Source organism: Cetorhinus maximus, chromosome 25 (genome assembly GCF_964194155.1).
Source record: "Cetorhinus maximus chromosome 25, sCetMax3.hap1.1, whole genome shotgun sequence".
Taxonomy (NCBI): Eukaryota; Metazoa; Chordata; class Chondrichthyes; order Lamniformes; family Cetorhinidae; genus Cetorhinus; species Cetorhinus maximus.
Window position 1 is genome coordinate 33,667,489 of NC_135903.1, and position 22,349 is coordinate 33,689,837.

The 22,349-nt window shown below is 43.4% G+C and overlaps 1 protein-coding gene across 1 annotated transcript in view; it reads left to right on the plus strand.

The window, feature by feature from the left end:
* Nucleotides 1–381: 381 nt before the first annotated feature.
* Nucleotides 382–22,349, plus strand: part of LOC144668039 (B-cell antigen receptor complex-associated protein beta chain-like) — a 39,161-nt gene continuing 17,193 nt past the window's right edge. Inside the window, exons 1-2 of the mRNA XM_078529770.1 lie at nucleotides 382–582; nucleotides 11,580–11,897. Coding sequence (XP_078385896.1) covers nucleotides 513–582; nucleotides 11,580–11,897 — 388 coding nt within the window. The 5' untranslated portion in view covers nucleotides 382–512. The remainder of the gene's footprint in view (nucleotides 583–11,579; nucleotides 11,898–22,349) is intronic.

The following is a 22,349-nucleotide window of genomic DNA, read 5'->3' on the forward strand; positions in this document are numbered from 1 at the left end:
AAGGTTAGCTCAGAGTGTAGCACTGATAAAAGTATACATTCTCCAGAAATCACATTTACATTTAAATGTAGAAATAAAAACTTAAGTACAAGAAATACAACTTGTTGTTACAATCTATTCCATAGGGCATAAAATGGAATATTTTTAAATTTTAAAAACTGAACTTTATAAAGTTTGAATCTTGGTTCCAAAATGTTGAGCATTATTTTGAAAGCTTCATTAGGAGATAACACAAAAAAAATGTTTTAAAAATTTTTTATCTAAACCATCCTGTTGTCTAACTAGTGTCACTGGGGACTATGTTCTTCCTGTTTCAGCTAAAATTAATTACGAAGGAAATCACGCAATAACATTCAACTGTATTCATTGCATCTCACCAATAGGAGCTGAAGCTACAATGGACAAGGTTGAAGTTTCTTGAGTAGGATAATTTAGTTAAAATAACCAGTGTCATAGTGTGAATATCTGCAGGCAGAAAAAATTCTCATTGCAAATACTGCCCTGATTATACAATGGCTCTCTTTACTGGCACATCATGCTCAGTACCAGGCATTTTGCTTTTTATACTCAGCATTGCAACCGGTAAGTGTTTCTTTCTATATTTTCCTGCTTGTCACTTTATGCCTTAGTAATTCATTGTTCTTGAAACACTTTGGGATCTGAGATGTGAGAAGTCATAGAGTAGTTCAAGTCTGACTGTAAGTCTTTTCCCAGTTTAACATACCTAACCTGTTTATAGAATTACATCAAAGGATTTGTGTGCATGACATTCAGTAGAAATCTGCAGCTCTCTGAGGAACACTGTACCGTGGCTTAAGCAATGGTCTTTTAAACTCATGAAAGGTGACATTGCACAATGTTGAGTATTTGGCTCGAGATCGAATCATTCAAGTTGGCGCTGTGTGTTTGGTGACACATAATGTAATGCTGTCCTCAAAAAAACCCAGGAAATATGGGTTCCTTTATTTTTTTATTATTAGTATTACCTCTGCTTATGGAGAACAACCTGGAGGTCTTACGTTTCTGAATTGGTAAATGATTTTTGCAGTTTTGTGCATGTCAGCTGTGGTCATTTGCAAGCAGCCCAGGGTTGTAAGTTGACACTCAAAGATGTCAGAAATTAGTAATATATAGTTAAGCAAACTGCACACCTGCTGTGCCCATTTCTGTTGCTTTATAGTGTGAGGTTATTGCTACGCTGCTCATCTGTAATCAACTTGTGTCCTTGAAAAATAATGTAATGTAATGCTTGTTTTAACAGCAGACATGTTAAGTGTTTTAGCATTTTACACTGGGATTTCTGTTGGACTGTGGAACTCACTTTCAATTGTTTGCTCGTGCGAGGAATGTTCCAGACAAAAAAAAATCCTTGCCCTGGAAGCTCGTTTCCTGAAGTGGACAAGAGACTTTCACTCTAATTCTCCTCTCTATTTCTCCACTCTCAGTCTCATCTCTTCCAAATTTCCTTCAACTGGAAGGTGGGTCGATCCGGGTTTCAGGCTCAATCAAGATTCAGTTATAAGTGATGAGCAAGAAAGCGATCTTTTTTTAAAACAAGAGGCATACTGTTGTCAATTTTCCCATTCACTCTGCAGAACAACATCACAAAATGTCACAACTAGCAGCTCAGCCAAGAACAAAGGAAATTGTACACCCAACATGCAGAGTGCAGCTAAATATGAATGGATTTCAATGCCAGGATGGGAATGTTGGCCCCTAAGTAAAGTTCTCCACAGTTTGAGTTATGACACCGGACAAAGCATTAAACAGTCAAAATGTTAATGGGTTCCGCCATTGAAGCTTAATCTCTTTAAAAAATCCTGGGACATAAAAGAGGCCTGACATGCTTAAACGTTTTTATACACATTTTTTTTCTGTAGATGGCGTATTGTTCCCGCACCAACCAGATTTTCAACTTTACAAAATTAGCATGTAGGGAAAAAGTTAAAGGGTGGACCATCATTTTTTCCACAAATAGGAATTAGGATCAGAATCATATGGATATTTTGTGACAAGGTGATACCTTTGAAATTCTTGTCTTTTGTGTACTTAGCATCAGTTAATAACTACACCTCAGTATGGTTTGTCTTTCACAAGGAACAATAAGGAGGAGAGATTTTTTTGTAATGCAGGAAGAGAAGGAAGTTGGTTTTGTTTTGGTAGGTCCTGAAACAGAGATATTCATGGATTTAAAATGTTAACATCAATAATGAATCTCACAGATTCTCAATGCTTTCTCAGGAACTGCCATGAATCAAACTTATACCCACTACTGACTATCCTAGACTAGCTAACCACAAATACTGTTAGGAAGTGGTCACATTCTGAATATATATTTTGTTGTGAGACCACCAGACTCAGAAACACACCAGGGCTTAGTTTCAATTAATGAGGGCATGTTGCATAAACTTGCCTTGAATTCCTATGAGTGTAGAAGGTTAAATAGTGGTCTGACTGAAGTATTTAGCATGTTAAAAGGATTCAATAGGACAGATATAGAAATACTATTTCCAATGGGGGAATCAAAAATGAAGGGCATAATGTTAAAAATAGAGCGAGGCCATTTAGAAAGGAAATCAGGAGGCATGTTCACACAAAGGGTGGTAGAGATCTGGAATTGTCTCCCTCAGAATGCTGTGGATGCTGGGACAATTGAAACTTTCAAAACTAGTATTGATAGATTTTTGATAGGTAAGGACATCGGGGGATAGGGAGCTAATGCAAATAAGTGGAAACTAGCTATGGTCTAGTTGAATGATGGAGCAGGTTCAGGGGGCCGAATGTTCCTATCAGGCCACTGCCCTATTAAATCACAGGCGTGGTAGCATAATGGTTATATTTTTAGAACAGTAATTGAGAGGCCTGAACTAATGCTCTGGAGACATGAGTTCAAATCCCATCGTGGCAACATGGGAATTTAAATTCAATTAATAAATAAATCTGGAGTAAGCAGTTAGTCTCATTGATGAAGACCATGAAGATAGTGGATTGTTGTAAAAATTCACCTGCTTTACCAATATTCTTTCAGAAAGGAAATCTGCCATCCTTACACTGTTTGACCTGTGAGTGCATCCAAAGATACAGCACTATGACTGAATCTTAACTGTCCTCTAAAATGATCCAGCAAGATACTCAGTTGCAGCTAACTGCCACAAAAAAGTTGGGAAAAAAACTGGACCACCTGGCATTGACAAAAGCATGTCCAGCCTAGTTAACCCTACAAAGTCCTCTTCAGTAACATCTGAGGACTTGAGTCAAAATTGGAAGAGCTGACACACAGACGGGGCAAGCAATAGCCTGACATAATCAAACTCGACAAATCATACCTTTCAGCCCAAGTTCCCAACACCTCCATCACCACCCCTGTATTGCCCCACTGGCTTGACATACTGACCAGAAGTAGCAGCACAGTGATACACGGTTGGGAGTAGGTGATGCTGGGAGTCCTCAACATTGACTCTGGACCCTTAAATTTCCTTGGCATCAGATAAAACATTGGTAGGCAGGCAAACACCCTGCTATTACCACCTACTGCCCTCCACCAACTCTTGAATCAGTACTCCTCCATGTTGAACACCACTTGGAAGAACCACTGAGGGGAGCAAGGGCACAGAATATACTCTGGGTGGGAGATTTCAATGTCCATTATCAAGAGCGGCTCAGCAGCATGACAATTGACCAAACTGCCCAAATCCTGAAGGACACATCTGTCAGACTGGGTCTGCAGCAGGTATTGAGAGAACCAATTTTAGGGGAAAGAAAACTTGACCTCATCTTCACCGATGTACCTGTTGCAGATGCATCTGTCCATGACAGTATTAGTTATTAGTAAGTGTGATCGCTGCACAGTCCTTGTGGAGACAAAGTCCTGTCTTCACACTGAACACACACTCTATTGTGTTGCATGGCACTATCTCTGTTCTAAATGGGATAGATAGAGAAGATATCTTGCAAACTAGGCATTAATGAGGTGCTGTGGCTCATTGGCAGTAGCAGAATTGCATTCCATCACATCCTGTAACCTCATAGTCTGGCATATCCCTGACTCTACCATATACTATCCAGTCAGGGCACCAACCCTGGTTCAATAAGGAGTGCAGGAAAGCATGCCAGGAGCATCAGTCATACCTAAAAATAAGATGCCAACCATGTGAAGCTACCAAACAGAACTAGATGCATGCTAAACAGCAAAAACAGCTTGTGATTGACAGAGCAAAGCGATCCCACAACCAATGGATCAGATCAAAGCTCAGCAATCATGGCATATTCAGTCATGAATAGTGGTGCACCATTAAACATTTAAAGGAGGAATGAGGATTCATGAACATTCCCATCCACAATGATGGTGGAGTCCAGCAATGCAACTTCAGCCGCAAGTGTTGAGTGGATGATCAACTTTCTTCTGAAGTACCCGCCATCACTGAGGCCTGTCTTTAGCCAATTAGATTCACTGCACATGATATCAAGAAACTGCTGAGTGCACTGGACACAGCAATGGTTATGGGCCCCAACAACAGCCTAGCTATAGTGCTCCAGTACGAACCAGCCACGCTCCTGGCCAAGCTGTTCCAGTACTACAACAACTGTGGCATATATTCAAAAAATGGAATATTTCCCAGGTATGTCCTGTCTACAAAAGCAAGCCAATTACTACCACATGGGTCTACTCTCAATCATCAACAAATCGGTGGAAGATGTCATCGACAGTGCTTCCTACTCAGCAATAACCTGTTCACCAACCAGCAGTTTGGGTTCCGTCAGGATCAGTCAGCTCCAAATCTCATTACAACTTTGACCCAAAAGAGCTGAGTTCCAGAGGTGAGAATGGCTGCCCTTGACATTAAGGTAATATTTGACCAAGTGTGGTATCTAGAATCCCTCGCAAAATTGAATTCAATGAGGATCGGGGGGAAACCTTTCGCTGGTCGGAGCCATACTTAACACTAAGGGAGATAGTTGTGGCTGTTTGGGGGGAAATCATCTCAGCCCCAGGACATTGTTACAGGAGTCCCTCAGGGCACTGTCACAGACCATGTTCAGTTGCTTCATCAATGACTTTATCCTCCATCATAAAATCAGAAGTGAGGATGTTTGTTGATGATTACACAGTGCTCAGTACCATTCATCACTCCTCAGATAATAAAGCAGTCTATGCCAGCATGCAGCAGGACCTGAACAACATTCAGGCTTGGGCTGATAAGTGGCAAGTAACATTTGCACCACACAAGTACCAGGCGATGACTGTCACCAATGAGATCGAGTTTAACACCTTCCCCTTGACCTTTAATGGCATTACCATTGCTGAATCAGCCACCATCAGCATGCTGGGGGCGTTACGATTGACAAGAAACTTAACTGGATCAGGGACGTAGCTACTTTGGCTACAAGCTAAAGCGCATTAGAGACTGGGAATTCCACGGCGAGAAACTCACCTCCTGACTCTCCAAAGCCTCTCCACCATCTACAAGGCACAAGTCAGGAGTGTGATGGGATACTCTCCACTGGATGAGTGCAGTTCCAACAGCTCTCAAGATGTTTACACCATCCAGGATAAAACAGCCCGCTTGATTGGCACCCCCTCCACCATTCACTCAACATTCATTCCCTCCAGAACCAGTGCACAGTGGCTGCAGTGTGTACCAGCTACAAGCAGCACTGCAGCAACTCACCAAGGCATTTTGACAGCACCTTCCAAACCACCTGTAAGAATAGCTTGTTCTAATTTCTTTTTGTTGCAGAAGCCTACATCTATCTGTTAACATTTGGCATTATTTTCTGTCAGAACACTGTTATGCGCAGCATTTCAAAGAGAGGAAGTTACAAATATAGCAATCAGGATGAGGCTGCAGTTAAAAAAAAATTGATGCAAATGCTGCTTTGCATTGCTGATATTGCTGAAGTAATAAGTTCTTCCCTGCAGCTTTTTGACCTGTGTTAGAAGAGATATGATTTGTTGCTTTAATTGTACCACAGCTCAGTAAACAGTGATTCCTGTCCATTTGCACAGAAAGAGGAAGCAAGTGTTGTAGATTTTTGAGCACACCACAAATTTTAAAGGTCTTCTGCAATGAGACATAGAACTCAAGTTCTTTTTGCGTCTGGGGCATTGTTTGTTCTGCCAGCAGAATCAGCTGACCGGAAAGGGCTAAAATAAAGGAAGCAGGGCCAAAACATTTCCTAATGTGCGTGGAGCCACAGTACCAAGATTCCCTAAAGGTGGCATTTACAATTTCACCTTGAACTCCAAATGAAATCCAGTTCCAGACCTGAATGGGCTTAAAGGATATCTGGGGGAGAAAGGATGAGGGTGTGATACAAGAGGAGTGCTTTTTTGAGGTTGAAATTAAGGTACTTTACTGAGGCCAGTTAGGAGGTGGCCGTCCATTCTGACCAGTTGTTTTTTTTTCAATAGAGCGAATCAGAAAACCGTGTTGAAAAAATCATCACTCTCAGCTCCGATGAGAGTTATGCACTTACAGCCTAACAAACTGGGAACTAAAGCAATCCTTAACTTACGTTCTTAACAACCGTTTCCTACAATGTAACACCAGCTGTAGCCTCTCCTTTGCTCTCCTTGCCTGTATTGCAAACTCCCAGGCAACCACCTCCCGGAAGAATCTCAAACCTAGCCCAACAGTAACTTTTTGCAGTCCTCTCTATATTCCTGAACACTCGCAAGTCCCATTCTTTGGCCCATGAGTAATATGTTGGGAGATAAACTAGGATATTTATGTACATAGTCTGCATAAATGTAGATTTTAATTATGCTTCTAAAATGGTGCAGCACTCAGCACCAATCCACAGAATTTCATCACGAAAATCCAATTTAATCCAACTTTTCTTTGACAAATAAAAATTCAATTCTTTGCTCTGCTGCATCCTAAAGGAATTTTACTTCTGTCCTGATATTTTAGGCCCCTTATATCATTATAATAGAACCATCTAACCAAAGGTGTCAGTCCAGGCATTTTTATCACAGATTTCTAGGAATTACATGAAAGAAGACAACATTATTCTCTTTCTTGATTTTGCTCTCTCTCACTAAAAAATGTGTTATGATCCCCAGCTGAGGTTACCACTGGACAAGCCTGAGCCCAGGGTGGAATCCAGCTTGATTGATCCTAATTTTTATTTGTTTGTTTAGATACGTGGAGAGAGGCTACTGAACAGAGTCACCGGAGTCAGCTAATGAACTTTTAACAAAAGCATAAAACATTTATTAAACAAGAAAAGGTGAACTATATTACCATACCCCTTCACTCACTACTGTACCTTTACAGATATGTACAGATTTGTAAGGATAACAGAGGTTACAAACGCTATCTTATACTCTAATGTTCACAGGAAGTACACAGTCCCTGTAAACCAATAGGCGACCTGTGGTCAGACACACCACACTCTGAAACCAACGGCAGGATTTTTCGCATCCGTCCCCCGCCATGATATTCCGGTCCCATCACAAGTCAATGGACTTTTGGCTGGGGTGCCACCTTGCCTGTGGCGGGCCCCACCCGCAACGGGGCCGGAAAGTCCCAGTCCAAGTGACAGATGCCACCTCAACCTATGGATCTCTCCTCAAACCCCCCATCCCAGACGCTTGTCACACCATGAGCCAACCAGTCTCACTGAACTCCATCTTTCACACAAGGGTTTCCAATCTCCACTCTCCAAGAACTCACCTTGGAATCTTCTCCCAAACTGATGCTTTCTGTCAGATGCCATCCTCAAGGGTCCAGTTCCAGGGTTTTGATCTGTCCTTCCGATGTTCCTCTCCCACGGGTCACCACATGTGTTCAAGCTTTCCTCCACGCACTCTCTTTCTCACTGATTCAGCTGTCACCAGTACACCACTGCTTTGCATGCCCATAGCAAAGAGTTACAGACCTTCAGTTGCCTCTTTGGACCTTCTGACTTTTCACAAGCCTTTATCTCTTTAAGCTTGAAGTTTGGAGCCTTTCTCTCTGCTCCTTACTTTCACTTCCACAGAGCGGGACCTTTTCCAGGTTCCTGTCCTTCCTTTGACAGGAAGTTCTGCTTGGGACTTTCTCCTGTTCCACTCCCCTGGATTCTTGGAGACTTTCTTCTTTAGCTTGGGACCGGCTATCTTCCCCTTTGCTTCACCCTCTCCCTGGCAGCTGTTTTCAAACAACTTTAGCTTGGAACTGGCTATCTGAGCCTTCTAGGTTGCATCTGCCTGGCAGCTGTTTTCAAAAACTGAACTTAAAACTGCTGTTTCTAGTTTCTTCTGCGTGTGTCTGTGGCAGGGACTGCCTTTCTGCACCCCTGTTGCTAGACAACAGCCTAGTTTTTCTACTACTGTGTTTGCTTAACTTCTCTTAGGGGAGAATTTTTCCTATGGCAGGCGGGCTGGACGGGAGCGGGCGTGGAGCCAATCGCCGCCCACAATTGGCTGCAAGCTGTCATTTTACGTGGGCAGGCCAACTAAGGCCAATCCAGCGTAACATGGGGCCAGTAGCACTCAGTGCTACCTGTGCGGGCGGGTGTGAGTCGGAAGTGAGAGTCAGGGCAAGCACGCGAAAGAGTGCAACAATCTCCCTGAGGCACAGAGCTGCCTCAGGGAAATTGAATGGATAATAAAACTTATTGAGAAATAAAGCAAAAATTTATTTAAACATGTCCCCTCATGTAACAGTGTCACATGAGCTGGGACATGTTTGTGAAATTAGGGAAATTTATTTAATTATTTTATAAAGGCTTCAGGAAACCTCATCCTGCCCATGGATGAGGTTTCCTGAAAAATGTGAAGGCCGCTTGGGCTCTTTGCCTGCCCCCCCGCCAACCTTAAAGTTGGACGGGCAGCATTCTTAACAAGTTTAATTACTTTTTAAAATGGCCTTAACAGGCCACTGACAGTTCGGGGGGCACGCAGCTGTCTCCAGCGCCGAACGAAATATCGAAATGACACGCGATGACGTTGGGACACACGCCCGACGTCATTGCATGTCACTTTACCCATCGGCGTGTGGGGCCCGACCCCGGACGCTGACTGGAAGGTTCAACACTTAGAGTCATAAACTCTCATTAGAAATGCAGGCACCTTTTAAATTGAAACTAAAACTCACCTGGACCTTTTCTTAATACAGAGATACAAAAATACAAATCAAACTTAAACATTAAAGCTAAAACACCTACTAATACCAATATAACTTACTTAAGCTTTCTTTATTTCCTAGCAAATACCATATAGATATGGGAACAAATATATAGTTAATAATGATCCTCCTGTAGACCATCATAATGCCTGCAGAGCAGCAGGTTATTGATTTTCATTCACAGGATGCCCAGAGTGAGCTCCCAATCTTAACTATAGCATCAAGGTTAGGGAGTCTAGTGGAAACCAGATTTTGTGATTCTGAAATGGTACCAAACAGATGTAGGATGGCAAAAAATGGCTACTGAGTGGGGCGGCTGAAAATCCCGCCTCTGTTTCCGCCCAATGCCCTTTTGTGTAGTGCAGGAAATGGAGCAGGCAGATACTAGACCTGTGCCTATTGATATCATTGTTGGCTCATTAAAAACCCGGCCCAGGTAAGTTTTCTCATTTTCAGGGTGGCAGCTGAACTTTAGCAGCTGTTGGGATTTACACAGACTGCATGGAGGTGGTAAACCATCGATTGGAGGCCAGAAGAGTTTAGAAGGTAAGTAAAATAGTTTTGCTCTTTTACAGTTCATCATGAAATGCTGTAGCATGAGTTGTTTCTGTGTTCATTAAGGGGAGTCATGACAGTAATGTGAGTGGGAGATATAACTACATTAATAATGTATTAACAATGTATTTGCCAGATTGTTACTTCTGTCAACTGGCAAGCTGTCAAGTAAAAGATCAACATTGTAAATGTGGAAAAGTCTTCACATGAGTTTAAAAGTTCATCTAATGGATAAAAAAGGTACAGGACATTTCAGACTATTGAAAGGATAGCCTAGCGTGATAAAAACGTGTAAATGTTTAATCTCTCCCATTACCTTTGTATTTTCACATCTGCTAGGATAACAGTTCTGAGGTCTGTTTGTTTACTTGGGGAGTTTTATTGCCTCTTGGCTGCCTAATCATTTTACAAATAATTGACCCTGTTTACACAGCTGTTTTGAAGAATCTATTTGTTTACCTGGGGAGTTTTATGGGCTATTCAGTGGCTTCCAACTGTTTTAGTAGGGCTTGTGAATTCTGTTCATAAAGTGGACAATGGTGTATTGGAAGGATTTACAAGTTGATAGATAACCTGTTTGGCTGTGTTATGAATTCACCTTCCTTGGCCATCAAGGAAGCAGGACTTTAACCCAGACTTTCTGGGTCAGAAGCAGGGATGCTACTCACTGTGACACAAGACCTCCTTTACATTTCACTATAGACTGAATTTATCTTTCAATAGTGCCAACTTAAACTTTGGGACTGAGGAAAAATAGGGACATTTGGCAACCTTGGATAGAAGCAGATGCGCTGAATTAAAGAGAGACTTTGACAGAATTTTCCCATGGCCTTTGGACCCTAACATCAGGACCCAAATGGGGGTCCCAAGTCCTCACTAGCTGGTAGAGAGTGCAGCATCACAATCTCCCAAAAGGTGGTCTCCTAATTGGCCCCCCTCCAAGGATAGCAGGTGGAGTCTTGATGCTGCAGGTCCAATCAGAGGACCAGCAGCTCTGGAGCTTCAGCAACCCCACTGGGTAAGGTGGGTGCTGCTGAGGCAGGTCAGAGACTACAGGGTGCCTTAAAACCCTGGCCTGGTCATCAATCTTTAAATAACTGGGATCTAGACCAGTAGGTGCATCGGGGTGGAGAGGAAACTCCTCCACTTGAACGCTCTCAATCACAATTGCGACCTTTTATGAATACTTCCCCCTCTATGTGACATGCCACAGGAATGACACATCCATTGAGCTGGCAACCTCCAAATGTGGTAGGGGGCCACTCTGCCACCAACATAACACTGATGAGTCTGTACAATTACCCTTAATTGGGGCCTCAACATTGTTAATTGGCTGCCCATTTACATGGAGTTGGCAGCAGATCTGCTTCCCAGCCCACCCCTTGGAAAGCAATCCGGCAGTGGTAACGTGTTAGGGAGCTGGCCTGATGCAGGTCCCTGCTATTTTCCTCATGCTTCCCCTGACTCTAAGCCCACCATCGCAAGACCAGGAAAATTCAATCCTCTGACTCCGCTGTGCAGCATTAAGTCACATGAATCAGAAGATGCTGGTTTGATTCCTGGTCTGAGGTAAGTTCAAGTGCTACAAATGGCTTCTGTGACATAGATTGGAAAGTAGAGAAATCAGCCAAGATTCCCAGAGCTGACTGCAATTCGGTCCACCTTGTTGGAAAGTATGCATCTGTGAACAATGAGTGATGACAGAATCAGTTGTGATCTCCCCATGATCAAATCACCTGATAGCATTAATTACCTGGGCCACAGTTGGACAACAACGAGTTCGTCAAGGTGCTACTGGATTGTTGGTGCCTATACAATTGTATCCCTGCTTCCCATTTCTTTTGGAATAAAAAGGCAGAAAATTGGGTATTTAAAATATATACATATATATTTTGTCTGTTTTAATTACAGGTGTATTGTGTCAGGATTTGAAAATTAACTACACTGTGCCTTATCGAGCTGTGAAGCAAGGAAAGCAAGTAATGCTGAACTGTTTCTTTGGTCACTTAGCCACTAACCTACAGCCCTCTGTCAAGTGGTATAAATTTGATGAAAAACCCATTGAAATAAATAAGACAATCAACGGAATAATAACCATGAATGTGGGGACATCTGCTTGGCTTTATATTAAAAAGGCAACAGAAGCTCATTCTGGGATTTACTACTGCAGCCCTCCTTCAATGAAGGAAACAAATCACCAGTGTGGAGCAGAAGTTAATGTGATAATGCGTAAGTAAAACAACGGCAAAGATCTGTTCGTACCGTGTAAAAACGTCTAAATGCATTTTACTGAACTGTACATTTTTTTTAACTTAATATGAGAATTACCTGATCACATTTTTAATAATTTGGCATTTTTGAATCTAGCGGCCATTATTATTATTTTTACGAATTACATTACAGGTACCGGACCCCATATCTGGCACCCCAAAATCTGGAAGGAGCTGAAAACCAGCTGCAGTCAAAGCTGGTGCCCTGGGTAGCAATTTGAATAAAACCCTTTTATTCTTTATTTTTCATATTTATTTTATGTATTATAAATACATGCTAGGCCAAGGATGCAAAATCCGTAAAATCCCTGAATCTGACGCATGTCTGGTCCTGGGCTTCCTGGATACGGGGTCCAGTACCTGTACCATGCCAGCATGCTCCCTGGCCTGGATTTTCCGGCCCCCATCGTAGCAGGAACTGCTGTGGAAGATTTGGCAGCCCAGCCAAAAGTCCATTGACTTTTGGCGGGATCGGATGATCCCAGCAGCGGATGGGGCTGGAAAATCCCACCCTCTATATAACTTGCTTCTCTATGTGGTACCGATCCCAGATTACTCCTTGGCCAAGCTAATATAGATAGGACACTGGAGATTCTCTATCACCTGTTTCGCCACTCAGTATTTACATTGGTGACATCAGATACAAGGGTCACACATAAAGAAAGCAAGTTAAACTGAAAAATGACAGGGATTACTGCCAAAAACAATCCAGGCAAAGTTTTCATTATAAAAATACAAATTTGAAAAAAAAAATGAAAAATGAGAAACTTGGGAGAAAGAAGAGACATCAAATAGAATCATTTCATCCAGATTTATAGGGTTAAAGGACAAGTCAGTAGTGTAGGTCATTGAAGCCACCAATATATTTATGTTGATGGGGTAATTAAATGCATATCAGGAGAAGAAAATGGACTGATGAGCAGATTGGTAAATTGTGTCAATCTCTAATAAAAAGGGTTGGGTTCCATTCCTAAACTCTTAAGGTTTTTATATCTTTGCTAAAGGGAATAGTATGCTTTGTGGAACAGTGGTAGTGTCCCTACCTTTGAGCCACAAGCTCTAGGTTCAAGCCCCACTTTAGAACCTGATGTCCACAGAAGTTGCATTCGTAATATGACCAAACAAATTGACTATCAGACTGTAAACCCTTCCAATACACCTGATGGCAGGTGGCAAGTGTGGGGGAGTTTCCTGGTCAGCCATAATGCAGAAAGCAATGGCAAACCACTGCAGTACATTGCCAGGCATAATCATCGACTAATCCAATGGTGATCCATAGTCACTAACACCATCTTGGAACATAGTGCCTAAAGGTGAAGGAGGATGCTTTGTAATGTATTGGGAGCAAAATTAAATTTTTGGGAGGCAAAGTTGGATGGGATGTATAGCAAACTGCTGATATGCTACCATCCCAGCTGAAGTCAAATTTCAGCCCCAGAATTTTGGAAAACATGTATGTCAAAAAATTGACATCCTAGATAATAGGGTTGTCTGAGCAGGTCTGCCATTCCTTGCCTGTGGCTGGCTTTGTTGCTTCCTTCCTACTCTCTCCACACCATGACATCTGCTAACCACTGACCTTCCTATAGCTGCCATTCATACTCACTGAAATTTGGGAGCCAAGTGGTTACCCCAGTACCTTTGGTGTGAGTGCAAGTATAACATTGAGTATAACTCATAAACATATACCATTCATAAACTTTGGCAATCCAACTCAAGAAGCAGAAATTATGGGTTTTGTTTTGACTTAGACTTTTTTATTAATTGCATTCTCTTTTTTAAACATTGTTAGGCTGGAGAACTGAAAAGAGTTGTTCATATTGCTGTTGTTTTCATTCCCAGATAATGCGTAAAGCACAACGCCAGGATCTGTTAGTAAACTCAGTGGGTGCAATTTAACGAGGGCAGCAGGGGCCCAATGGCCACCAGTGAAACTGGCGGCTCCCTCACTGACACAACCTCTGGAAGCCCCAATGGAATTAAATCCTTAATTGGCAGCAGGAACCCAGCTGCTGGATCTCCCAGCTCCACAGGGGACATTTAATTTCAGGACTTACCCCAGTAGGACAGAAATCCTGTCACCGAGAGCTGCCAGCCAATCAGAGGCCATCAGCTCTCCTTACAGGGGGCCCTGTCTGCTGCTGGTAATTCACTTAGGCCTTGTCTAGTGTTCATTATGGGATCCCTTGAGAAAGGTAGTTGATGTAGGGTTAGGGTTGCAGTGAGGAGGTCACTAGCAAGGGAAGGGAGGGTGTTCGGAGGAAAGGACAGTGGCTTGGTTCTTAGCGCTCCCCCCTCCTCGATGTCGGGCCCCTTGATCAGGCACTGAGTGCCTTTTAAAGAGGACATCCCCCATCCCAGAAGGCCACAAGCAAACCCGGCATGGCTTTCTTGTCGTTCTCCCCGCAGAGTGAGTCTCCTGCCTACAGTTGGTTGAATACCAGAGGTGAGGCCCTGAAGTGGGAATTAATTGCCCACTTAAGGGCTTCAATTGGCATTTGGTGGGAAGGCCACTCATAAGCCTTCTCGTCCGGACCTAAATGGGGGAGGTAGAGAGGTGGCGGGGTCCCCACGCTGCAACCTCCCGCCCAATCAAATGGCCCGCCTCGCCTCGGAACTCACCTCCAGGGGTGGGGAGGGCAGGGTGGACATTAAATTCCGGCAAGTTTGTGGTGTTTGTATTAATGGGAATATTTATTTAAACATTATGGGGGTAAATTTCACCTTTATTGCCTGGGTAGCAATGTGGCGGTGAGGACTATCCAACTTATTCAATTTTTTTACCAAATAATTTCAATTCACTGAGATGAAGAAAGAAAAATTTTGATGAAATTACAACCATGGTGCAGATTCATCATAGGCCACACTGGGCACCTTTTAGGCAATAAACAAAGTCCAACCTGTGCCTGCAGATTCCACAAGTAAGACAATTTGAATAAGAAATGCTTAAATTCATATAGAGTGCTTTCAAAATAATAGGCATGTTGGTATGTTACAGAAACTACAAATGTTGATAATGATACTAATACTGTCATAGAATCATAGAAGGATTACAGCACAGAAGGAGGCCATTCAGCCTATTGTCTATGTTGGCCTTCTGCAAGAGTAATTCACCAAGTGCCACTCCCCCGCCTTTTCCCTATGGCCTTGTGTTGTGATATGATGAGCATGTACCTTTAAGAGTACATATCTTAAACTACTGCCAATCAATATTAAATTGACAGGGTGTGATGTATTAGTCCTATGAATTGTAGGTAGTCAGCAAGCAACAGTGGTCAAGTCAGATTTATGCCTCACAGCCTTCCAGTGAAAATTAAGAGTATATAGTCGTACCTTCAAATAAAGAACCCACACTACTGTGTCACCAATCCATTGGTACACTTATGTCAAAGAAGAAAATAACATGGTGGCAGGGTGGCAGCATGGTTTTGAAAAGTTGGCTGAGCAGAATACAAGCAGCAACACTTTCACATCCAGCAGACGAAAAGAACTAGTGTGGAAGTGAAATAATTATCTATATATATTATCTAAATAATTATCTATATTATTCTGTAGCTTTGTAGGGATTCTAAACATACCATATCTTCATTCTGAGATTGCACCTCGCTCCAGGTAGCAGGCATCAAGTCCCGATAAGATTATTCAAATCTGGGAGAGCTTAAATAGTAAAAGTCTATCTGCTGAGATGGTTAGGTAGGAACAGAAATTATATAGCAGAGTCTTACTATAAGCAGAACTCACAGGAGAGAGTCAATTATTGCTGCTTCTGGGGAAGTTAAAATGATGCAGACTAGACTGGGAAGAAGAATTCATCCAGTAACATCCAGAAGAAGCTTGTAAAAAACTTTTTTTCACCATTTTCTCTCATTTCTAAAGCCTGCAGCCATTTTCCCACCTAAATCACTGCTTTGTGAACAGAACATGGGGCTGAATTTTCCCCCCGTTGGGGGAGAGGTTGATGGGTGGGCGCGTGCGGGCGCGCTTCCGATCAGCGCCCCCGATCGGAGGTGCGGCGCCATTTTACATGGGTAGGCCAATTAGGGCCCGCCAAGTGTGATGTCCGCAGGGAAGCGCTATGCGCTCCCTGTGTGGGTGGGGTGGGGGGGGGTGGGGATTCCTAAAATTGAGAGAGCGCTCTTTTGCGCATGCGCACGAAAGAGTGCACTCATCTCCCTGACGCTACGTGCTGCCTCAGGGAGATCAGCTCTCCGTGCAAAAATATTAAAAATATTTAAAAAAAAATTCCCTTACATGTCCCCTCATGTGACAATATCACATGAGTTGGGACATGTTCATAATTTCCAACAAGACTTTATTCAAATTTTTAAAACCATACATGAAACCTCATCCCGCCCGCGGATGAGGTTTCATGTTTTTTCTACTTCCACCGGGGCTCCTGGCCTGCCCGCCAACTTTAAGGTTGGACGGGTAGGTCCACTAATTACTTTAATTGATCTGTCAATGGCCTCAATTGGCCATTGACAGGTCAGCGGGCGTGCAGCTGATTTTGCTGCGCCCCCACCTTCCTGAAAATTTAAATGGGGTGGGGTGAGGTCAGGAGCTCTGCCCGGCGTCATCCCACGTCATTTTACTTGTCGGTGAGTAGGCCCCGCCCCCGTTCGCCGACGGTAAAATCCTGCTCCATGGAGTTAAACTGGGAAAAAAGTCAGAAAGAGCTCAAACAGCACCACCATTGGGGCCAAGCAGTAACCTATGACCAACTAAGGCAGTGGCCACTAAAGGTACTGCAACTCAGAGCTAAATTAACTGTAAAACAGCTGGACGAAACTTGCATGGCTGCTAAAAACTCTGTATAGCATTAAAAATCCTGAAAAAAAGCCAAAAGGTGACCATAAACTTTCTAACACTCAACTGGAAAGCAACAGATCTCCTATCTGAATCTACCTTAGTCTAACAACGTGTGAAGCTGTATTTTCTGGACTTCAATATTTTCGAACCAGTTAAACGAGCCACTAAAATTAAAACTGCTATAGGCAATGAAAACATGTCAGGTCGGTTGAATGACCATCTTAAAATTCCAGACAAAATATGGTCAACATTCGAAGATCAGTTATGAATGAAACTCAACTTCAGACCACACCATCTGGAATTCATGTCCTTCAGGCTGCAACCGACAGAGACCATTGATCAATTCATAAATAGATACAGAGACAAGGGTTGTGATTGCAACTTCACAGCAGCAAAGCTAGCTGACGCAATAATCAAGCTCATGAAAGCATCTACCCCAATGGAAGCGTTCCAAGAAGGCCTCTTGGAATAACCCAAAGGTTGCACAGTGGAAGCTGTATTGCAAACTGGATGCAAATGCAAAGCCATACTAATGGGTAGACAGAGTGGTACAGGCTGTGCATAGTTTGTCCATCATTGGCATGATAGCTGATGCAGGCAAGCCTAGTACGCAATGCGGGCATATGGCCTCGTACACCCACCTAGAAAATGCCCAGCTTTTAATGCTGTATACAAGACATGTGGCACCAGAGGACACCGGAAGCACCAGTGCAAAGAGCAAAGGCCAAGTCAAGTGGTTCAATGTCATGAGAAGCCAGAGGCCAGACAGGTGCAGCATTTCAAACAGCCAAGGGCATGTACCAAACAGCATCGAGATAAGATCCACAAAATGTCTAGCCAAGCTATACAGTCAAATAATCAGGATGACCAGAACATTGACACACGATGGGAGCCGACATTTAGCACAGTGAATATCAAAGAATGTATTGGTACAGTAGTACCAACAGAAGCCTTTTCCACTGACCAGATTATATGCCCACAGATGGGTCAGCATAATCTATATGCAAAACTGGATACCTTGCAGTTGCAAACACCCTTCTACTTTGCACACTACAATGTACCCACAGAAGTGGCAAGTGATGATTTGACCAACTAATGCCAAACTTACCGCATACAATGACTTTGAGATCCCATCTATCGGATACATTACACTCAAGTGTCGCTAAAAAAACTCACCCTAGCCACCCCAGATGTTTTATATTGTGGATAGCACAGGCCTTGGGATCACAGATCTACTGACATACAAGAACCTGTCCTTGGTTACCATTCATGGCAATATCAAGACAAAACTTACACCAGACACCACAAAGAGCACCATTGGAAACCATGTGCTTACATTAGGAGAAGATCGCCTAACTCTGCAACACAGATCATCAGCCAGCATGCTACACAATACAACTTGAACTAACTGTGTATACACATTCCACATTGCAAATTTCATACTGCGCAACCAATGCGAAATTACTATTCGGCAGACAAACCTCCCATACTCATCGAAAATCAGGGGAAGATGAAAGATGCCCATGACCAGCATGCAGGTAACGAATTACCCAACATGAACGTTGGGCAGAAAGATCGAGTACGACACCCAACTGATGGCACCTGGGATCCAGCAGACATCGTCAGCATATGTCCAGAAGCAAGATCGGATCAAGTGCCAACACCAAATGGCATGACAGTGCGACAAAAAGGATGCCAAATCAGAACAATACCACATCCAGAAACACCAAGTAATCCTACTGCGACTGGAACACAGCCAAAGACGTAACACAAACAAAGCACCCCTAACCAGCATTCTGAAAAGATACAGAAGCCTCCAGCAAAGACCACCATAACTAAAGCTGGATGGATAAGCAGACCGCCAACACGCTGATTCTTTAAGGGTAAAACCTTTAGTTTATAAAAAAAGGTATTGTGATATGATGTGCATGGACTTTTAAAGGTGGGTATTTTAAACTACTGTCAATCAGTACCATATTGACAGGATGAGATCTATTAGTCGCTTGATTTTGTAGGTATTCAGCAAGCAGCAGTGGCTGAGGTCAGACATGTGCCTCTTAGCACCCCCCCTGGTTAACATTGCCTGTATATAGTTTTATCTTCAAATAAAGAACCCACATTATTGTTTCACCAATCCTTATGTGTGATTGGCACGTTTACGTCGAGAAAGAAGAACATAACACCCTGTACATTTTTCATTTTCAGATAATCAGCCAATTTCCTTTTGAAAGCCGCGATTGAATCTGTCTCCACCACAATCTCGGGTGCTGCATTCCAAATCCTAACCATTCGCTGCATTAAAAAGTTTCTCCTTGTGTCCCTATTGCTTCTTTTGCTATTTACCTTAAATCTGTGCCCTCTTGTTCTCCATCCTTCCACCAATGGGAACAGTTTCTCCCTACCTATTCTATACAGGCCCTTCATGATTTTGAAGGCTCCACCAAATCTCCTCTCAAACTCCTGTTCTCTGAGGAGGACAGTCCCAGCTTCTCCAATCTATCTACTAAGTGAAGTTTCTTATCCCTGGAACCATTCTCGTAAATCTTTCGTGCACTCTCTCTAATGCCTACACAACCATCCAAAAATGTAATGCCCAGAACTGAACGCAATACTCCAGTTGAGACTGAACCAGTGTTTTATACAGGTTTATCATAATTTCTTTGCCTTTGTACTCGGTGCCCCCTATTTATCAAGCCCAGGATCCCACATGCTTTATCAACCACTCTCTCAAACTATCCTGCCATTTTCAATGATTTGTGAGTTGAGAACCAGAGGACACCAATTTAAGGTGAATTGCAAATGAACCAATGGCAACAGGAGGAAAATTTTTTTTTGCAGCAAGTGGTTAAAATCTGGAATGCAATGACTGAGAGTCTGGTAGAAGCAGATTCAATGGTTGGCTTGCAAATGGGAATTGGGGAAACACCTGAAGGGTTATGGGAAAGAGTGAGAGACTTGAACCAGGTGAATTGCGCTTGCAGTGAGCCAGCACAAATGTGACAGGCCGAATGGCCTTTTATGATGTAACGAATTCTATGATAGCTCAACTATTTTTCAAATATAAATTTTTGTCATGCTAACTTACAAAAATTTTGCATGTTTGAAATTAATTTTCTGATTATTCGCATTTGTATATTTGCCCTGTCAGTGCTGTGCACTGTAGGAAAGGTTCGGGGCCATTTTTAAGTTCCACTCAAAATGGTCATTTGAATGGTCAGGTCCCCTGCCTGAAGCCTGCATGAGGAGAACTGAACCATTTTCTGGATATGGCCCCATTATAATGTAACCTGTGAGCTGTTGCAGCTTGCCAATTATGGCATGTCCTTGTGAGGGGAAGCCAATCCTGGATGTGAGAGAGTTAGCGGCCAGCAGTTCTTCAGTGAACCCAGGTGGAGCACCCTTCACAGAATCATAAAATTGTTACAGTGCAGAAAGAGGCCATTCAGCCCATCGCGTCTGCACGGGCTCTCCGAATGAGCACTATGACTCAGTGCCATTCCTGCCTTTTCCCCATACCCCTGGTTACATTATAATGAGGCCCTATCCAGAAAATGGTTCAGTTCTCCTCATGCAAGCTTCAGGCAGGGCACCTGACCATTCAAATTACCCCTGCACATTGTTTCTATTCAAATATTCATGCTGCCTTGAATCCCTCGACTGAACCTGCCTGCGCCACACTTCCAGACAGTGCATTCCAGACCCGAACCACTCGTTGTGTGAAAAAGTTTTTTTTTTTGCTTCTTTTGCAAATCACTTTAAATCTGTGCCCTCTTGTTTTTGATCTTTTATGGCCAGGATTTTACAGTCGGCGTGCCGGGGGGGGGGGCCTGACACACTGGCACGTAAAATAACGCGCGGTGATGTCGAGCGAGCGTCCCAACATCGTCACGCTGTCTCGCGATGTTTCATTTGGCACACGCCGGAGGTGGCTGCTCGCCCGCCGATAATTAAAAGGCCTTTAAGGAACTAATTAATTTCAAATTTACGCTGCTCGTCCAACAGTTGGCAGGCAGGTGAAAAGGCCATGCGCCCTTTATGTTTTTTAGGAAACCTCATCCATGAGCGGGATTGGGGTTTCCTGAAGCTTTTACAAACAGAATAAAAACTCCTTTTGAAAAATAAAAACATGTCCCGTCTCATGTGACAAAGACACAGTCCCATTAGGGGACATGTTTCATTAGATTTTTATTGCATTCAATTATTTTTTTCAATCTCCCTGAGGCAGCTCCTAAAGAGCGCTGGACCTGATTCTCCCTCCTCCTCCTGTCCGTACAGGTAGCGCTCAGTGCTACCGCTCGCGTATTATGCTGGGCGGCCCTTAATTGGCCCGCCCTCTTAAAATGGCGGTGTATATGGTCGGCTCCATGACCCCCGATATCCACTCCTGCCCCCACCCACTCCCGCCGAGCCCGCCCAACACAGGAAAAATTCAGGTCTATGAGTCGGAACAGTTTCTCCCTATCTACCCTGTCCACCCCTCTCATGATTTTGGACATCTCTGTCAAATCTCCTCTTAGCCTTCTCCCCTCCAAGGAGAACAGTCACAACCTTTCCAATCTATCTTCATAACTGAAGTTTCTCATCCCTGGAACCATTTTTGTAAGTCTCTTCTGCACTCTTTCCAATACGTTCACATCCTTCCTAAAGTGTGGCTTCCAGAGCTGTACACAATACTCCAGCTGAGGTCTAACTAGTGTCCTATACAAATTCAGCATAACCTCCTTGCTCTTGTACTCTATGACCTTATTAATGAAGCCTAGGATGCTATATGCTTTATTAACTGCTCTCTCCACTTGCCCTGCCATTTTTAATGACTTATGCACATATGCACCCAGGTCTATCTGCTCTTGCACACCCCACAGAGTTGTACCCTTTATTTTGTATTGTCTCTCCATAATCTTCCTACCAAAATTCTCTGTATTGAACTTCATTTGGAACCTATCTCCTCACTCCACCAACTTGTCTATGGCCAGGATATTGAGGTCGGTGAGTGGGGGGGTGGGGCCTGCTCGCTGACACATAAAATGACGCAGGATGATATCGGGGGAAACTCCAGACGTCACCCCGTGTCATTTCAATTTTCAGGTCGGCGGGGGGGGGGCAGCTGAATCAGCTGTTCACCCACTGACCTGTCAACGGCCAATTGAGGCCATTTAAAAAGTAATTCAAGTAGTTAATGGACTTGCCTGTCCAACCTTAAGGTTGGCAGGCAGGCCGGGAGCCCTGGCGGGCTTCAGAAAAAGCATGAAACCTGATCCACGGGCAGGATGAGGTTTCATGAAAGTTTTTAAAAATTTAATAAAGGTTTAAATAAAAGTGATGGACATGTCCCAACTCATGTGACAGTGTCTCATGAGGGGTCATGCCAGGGAAATTTTATGTTTATGCATTGACCATTTTTGAATTTGGCACCTATCTCCCTGAGGCAGCACTTAGCTTCAGGGAGATAAGTGTGCTATTTGTCACACATGCACGAAAGAGCGTACTCCCGGCTGAGGGAATCCCCCCCACCACCCACAAAGGGAGCGCATAGCGCTTCCTGGTGGACGTCACACTGGGCGGGCCTTAATTGGCCAGCCCACGTGAAATGGCGGCGCGCCCC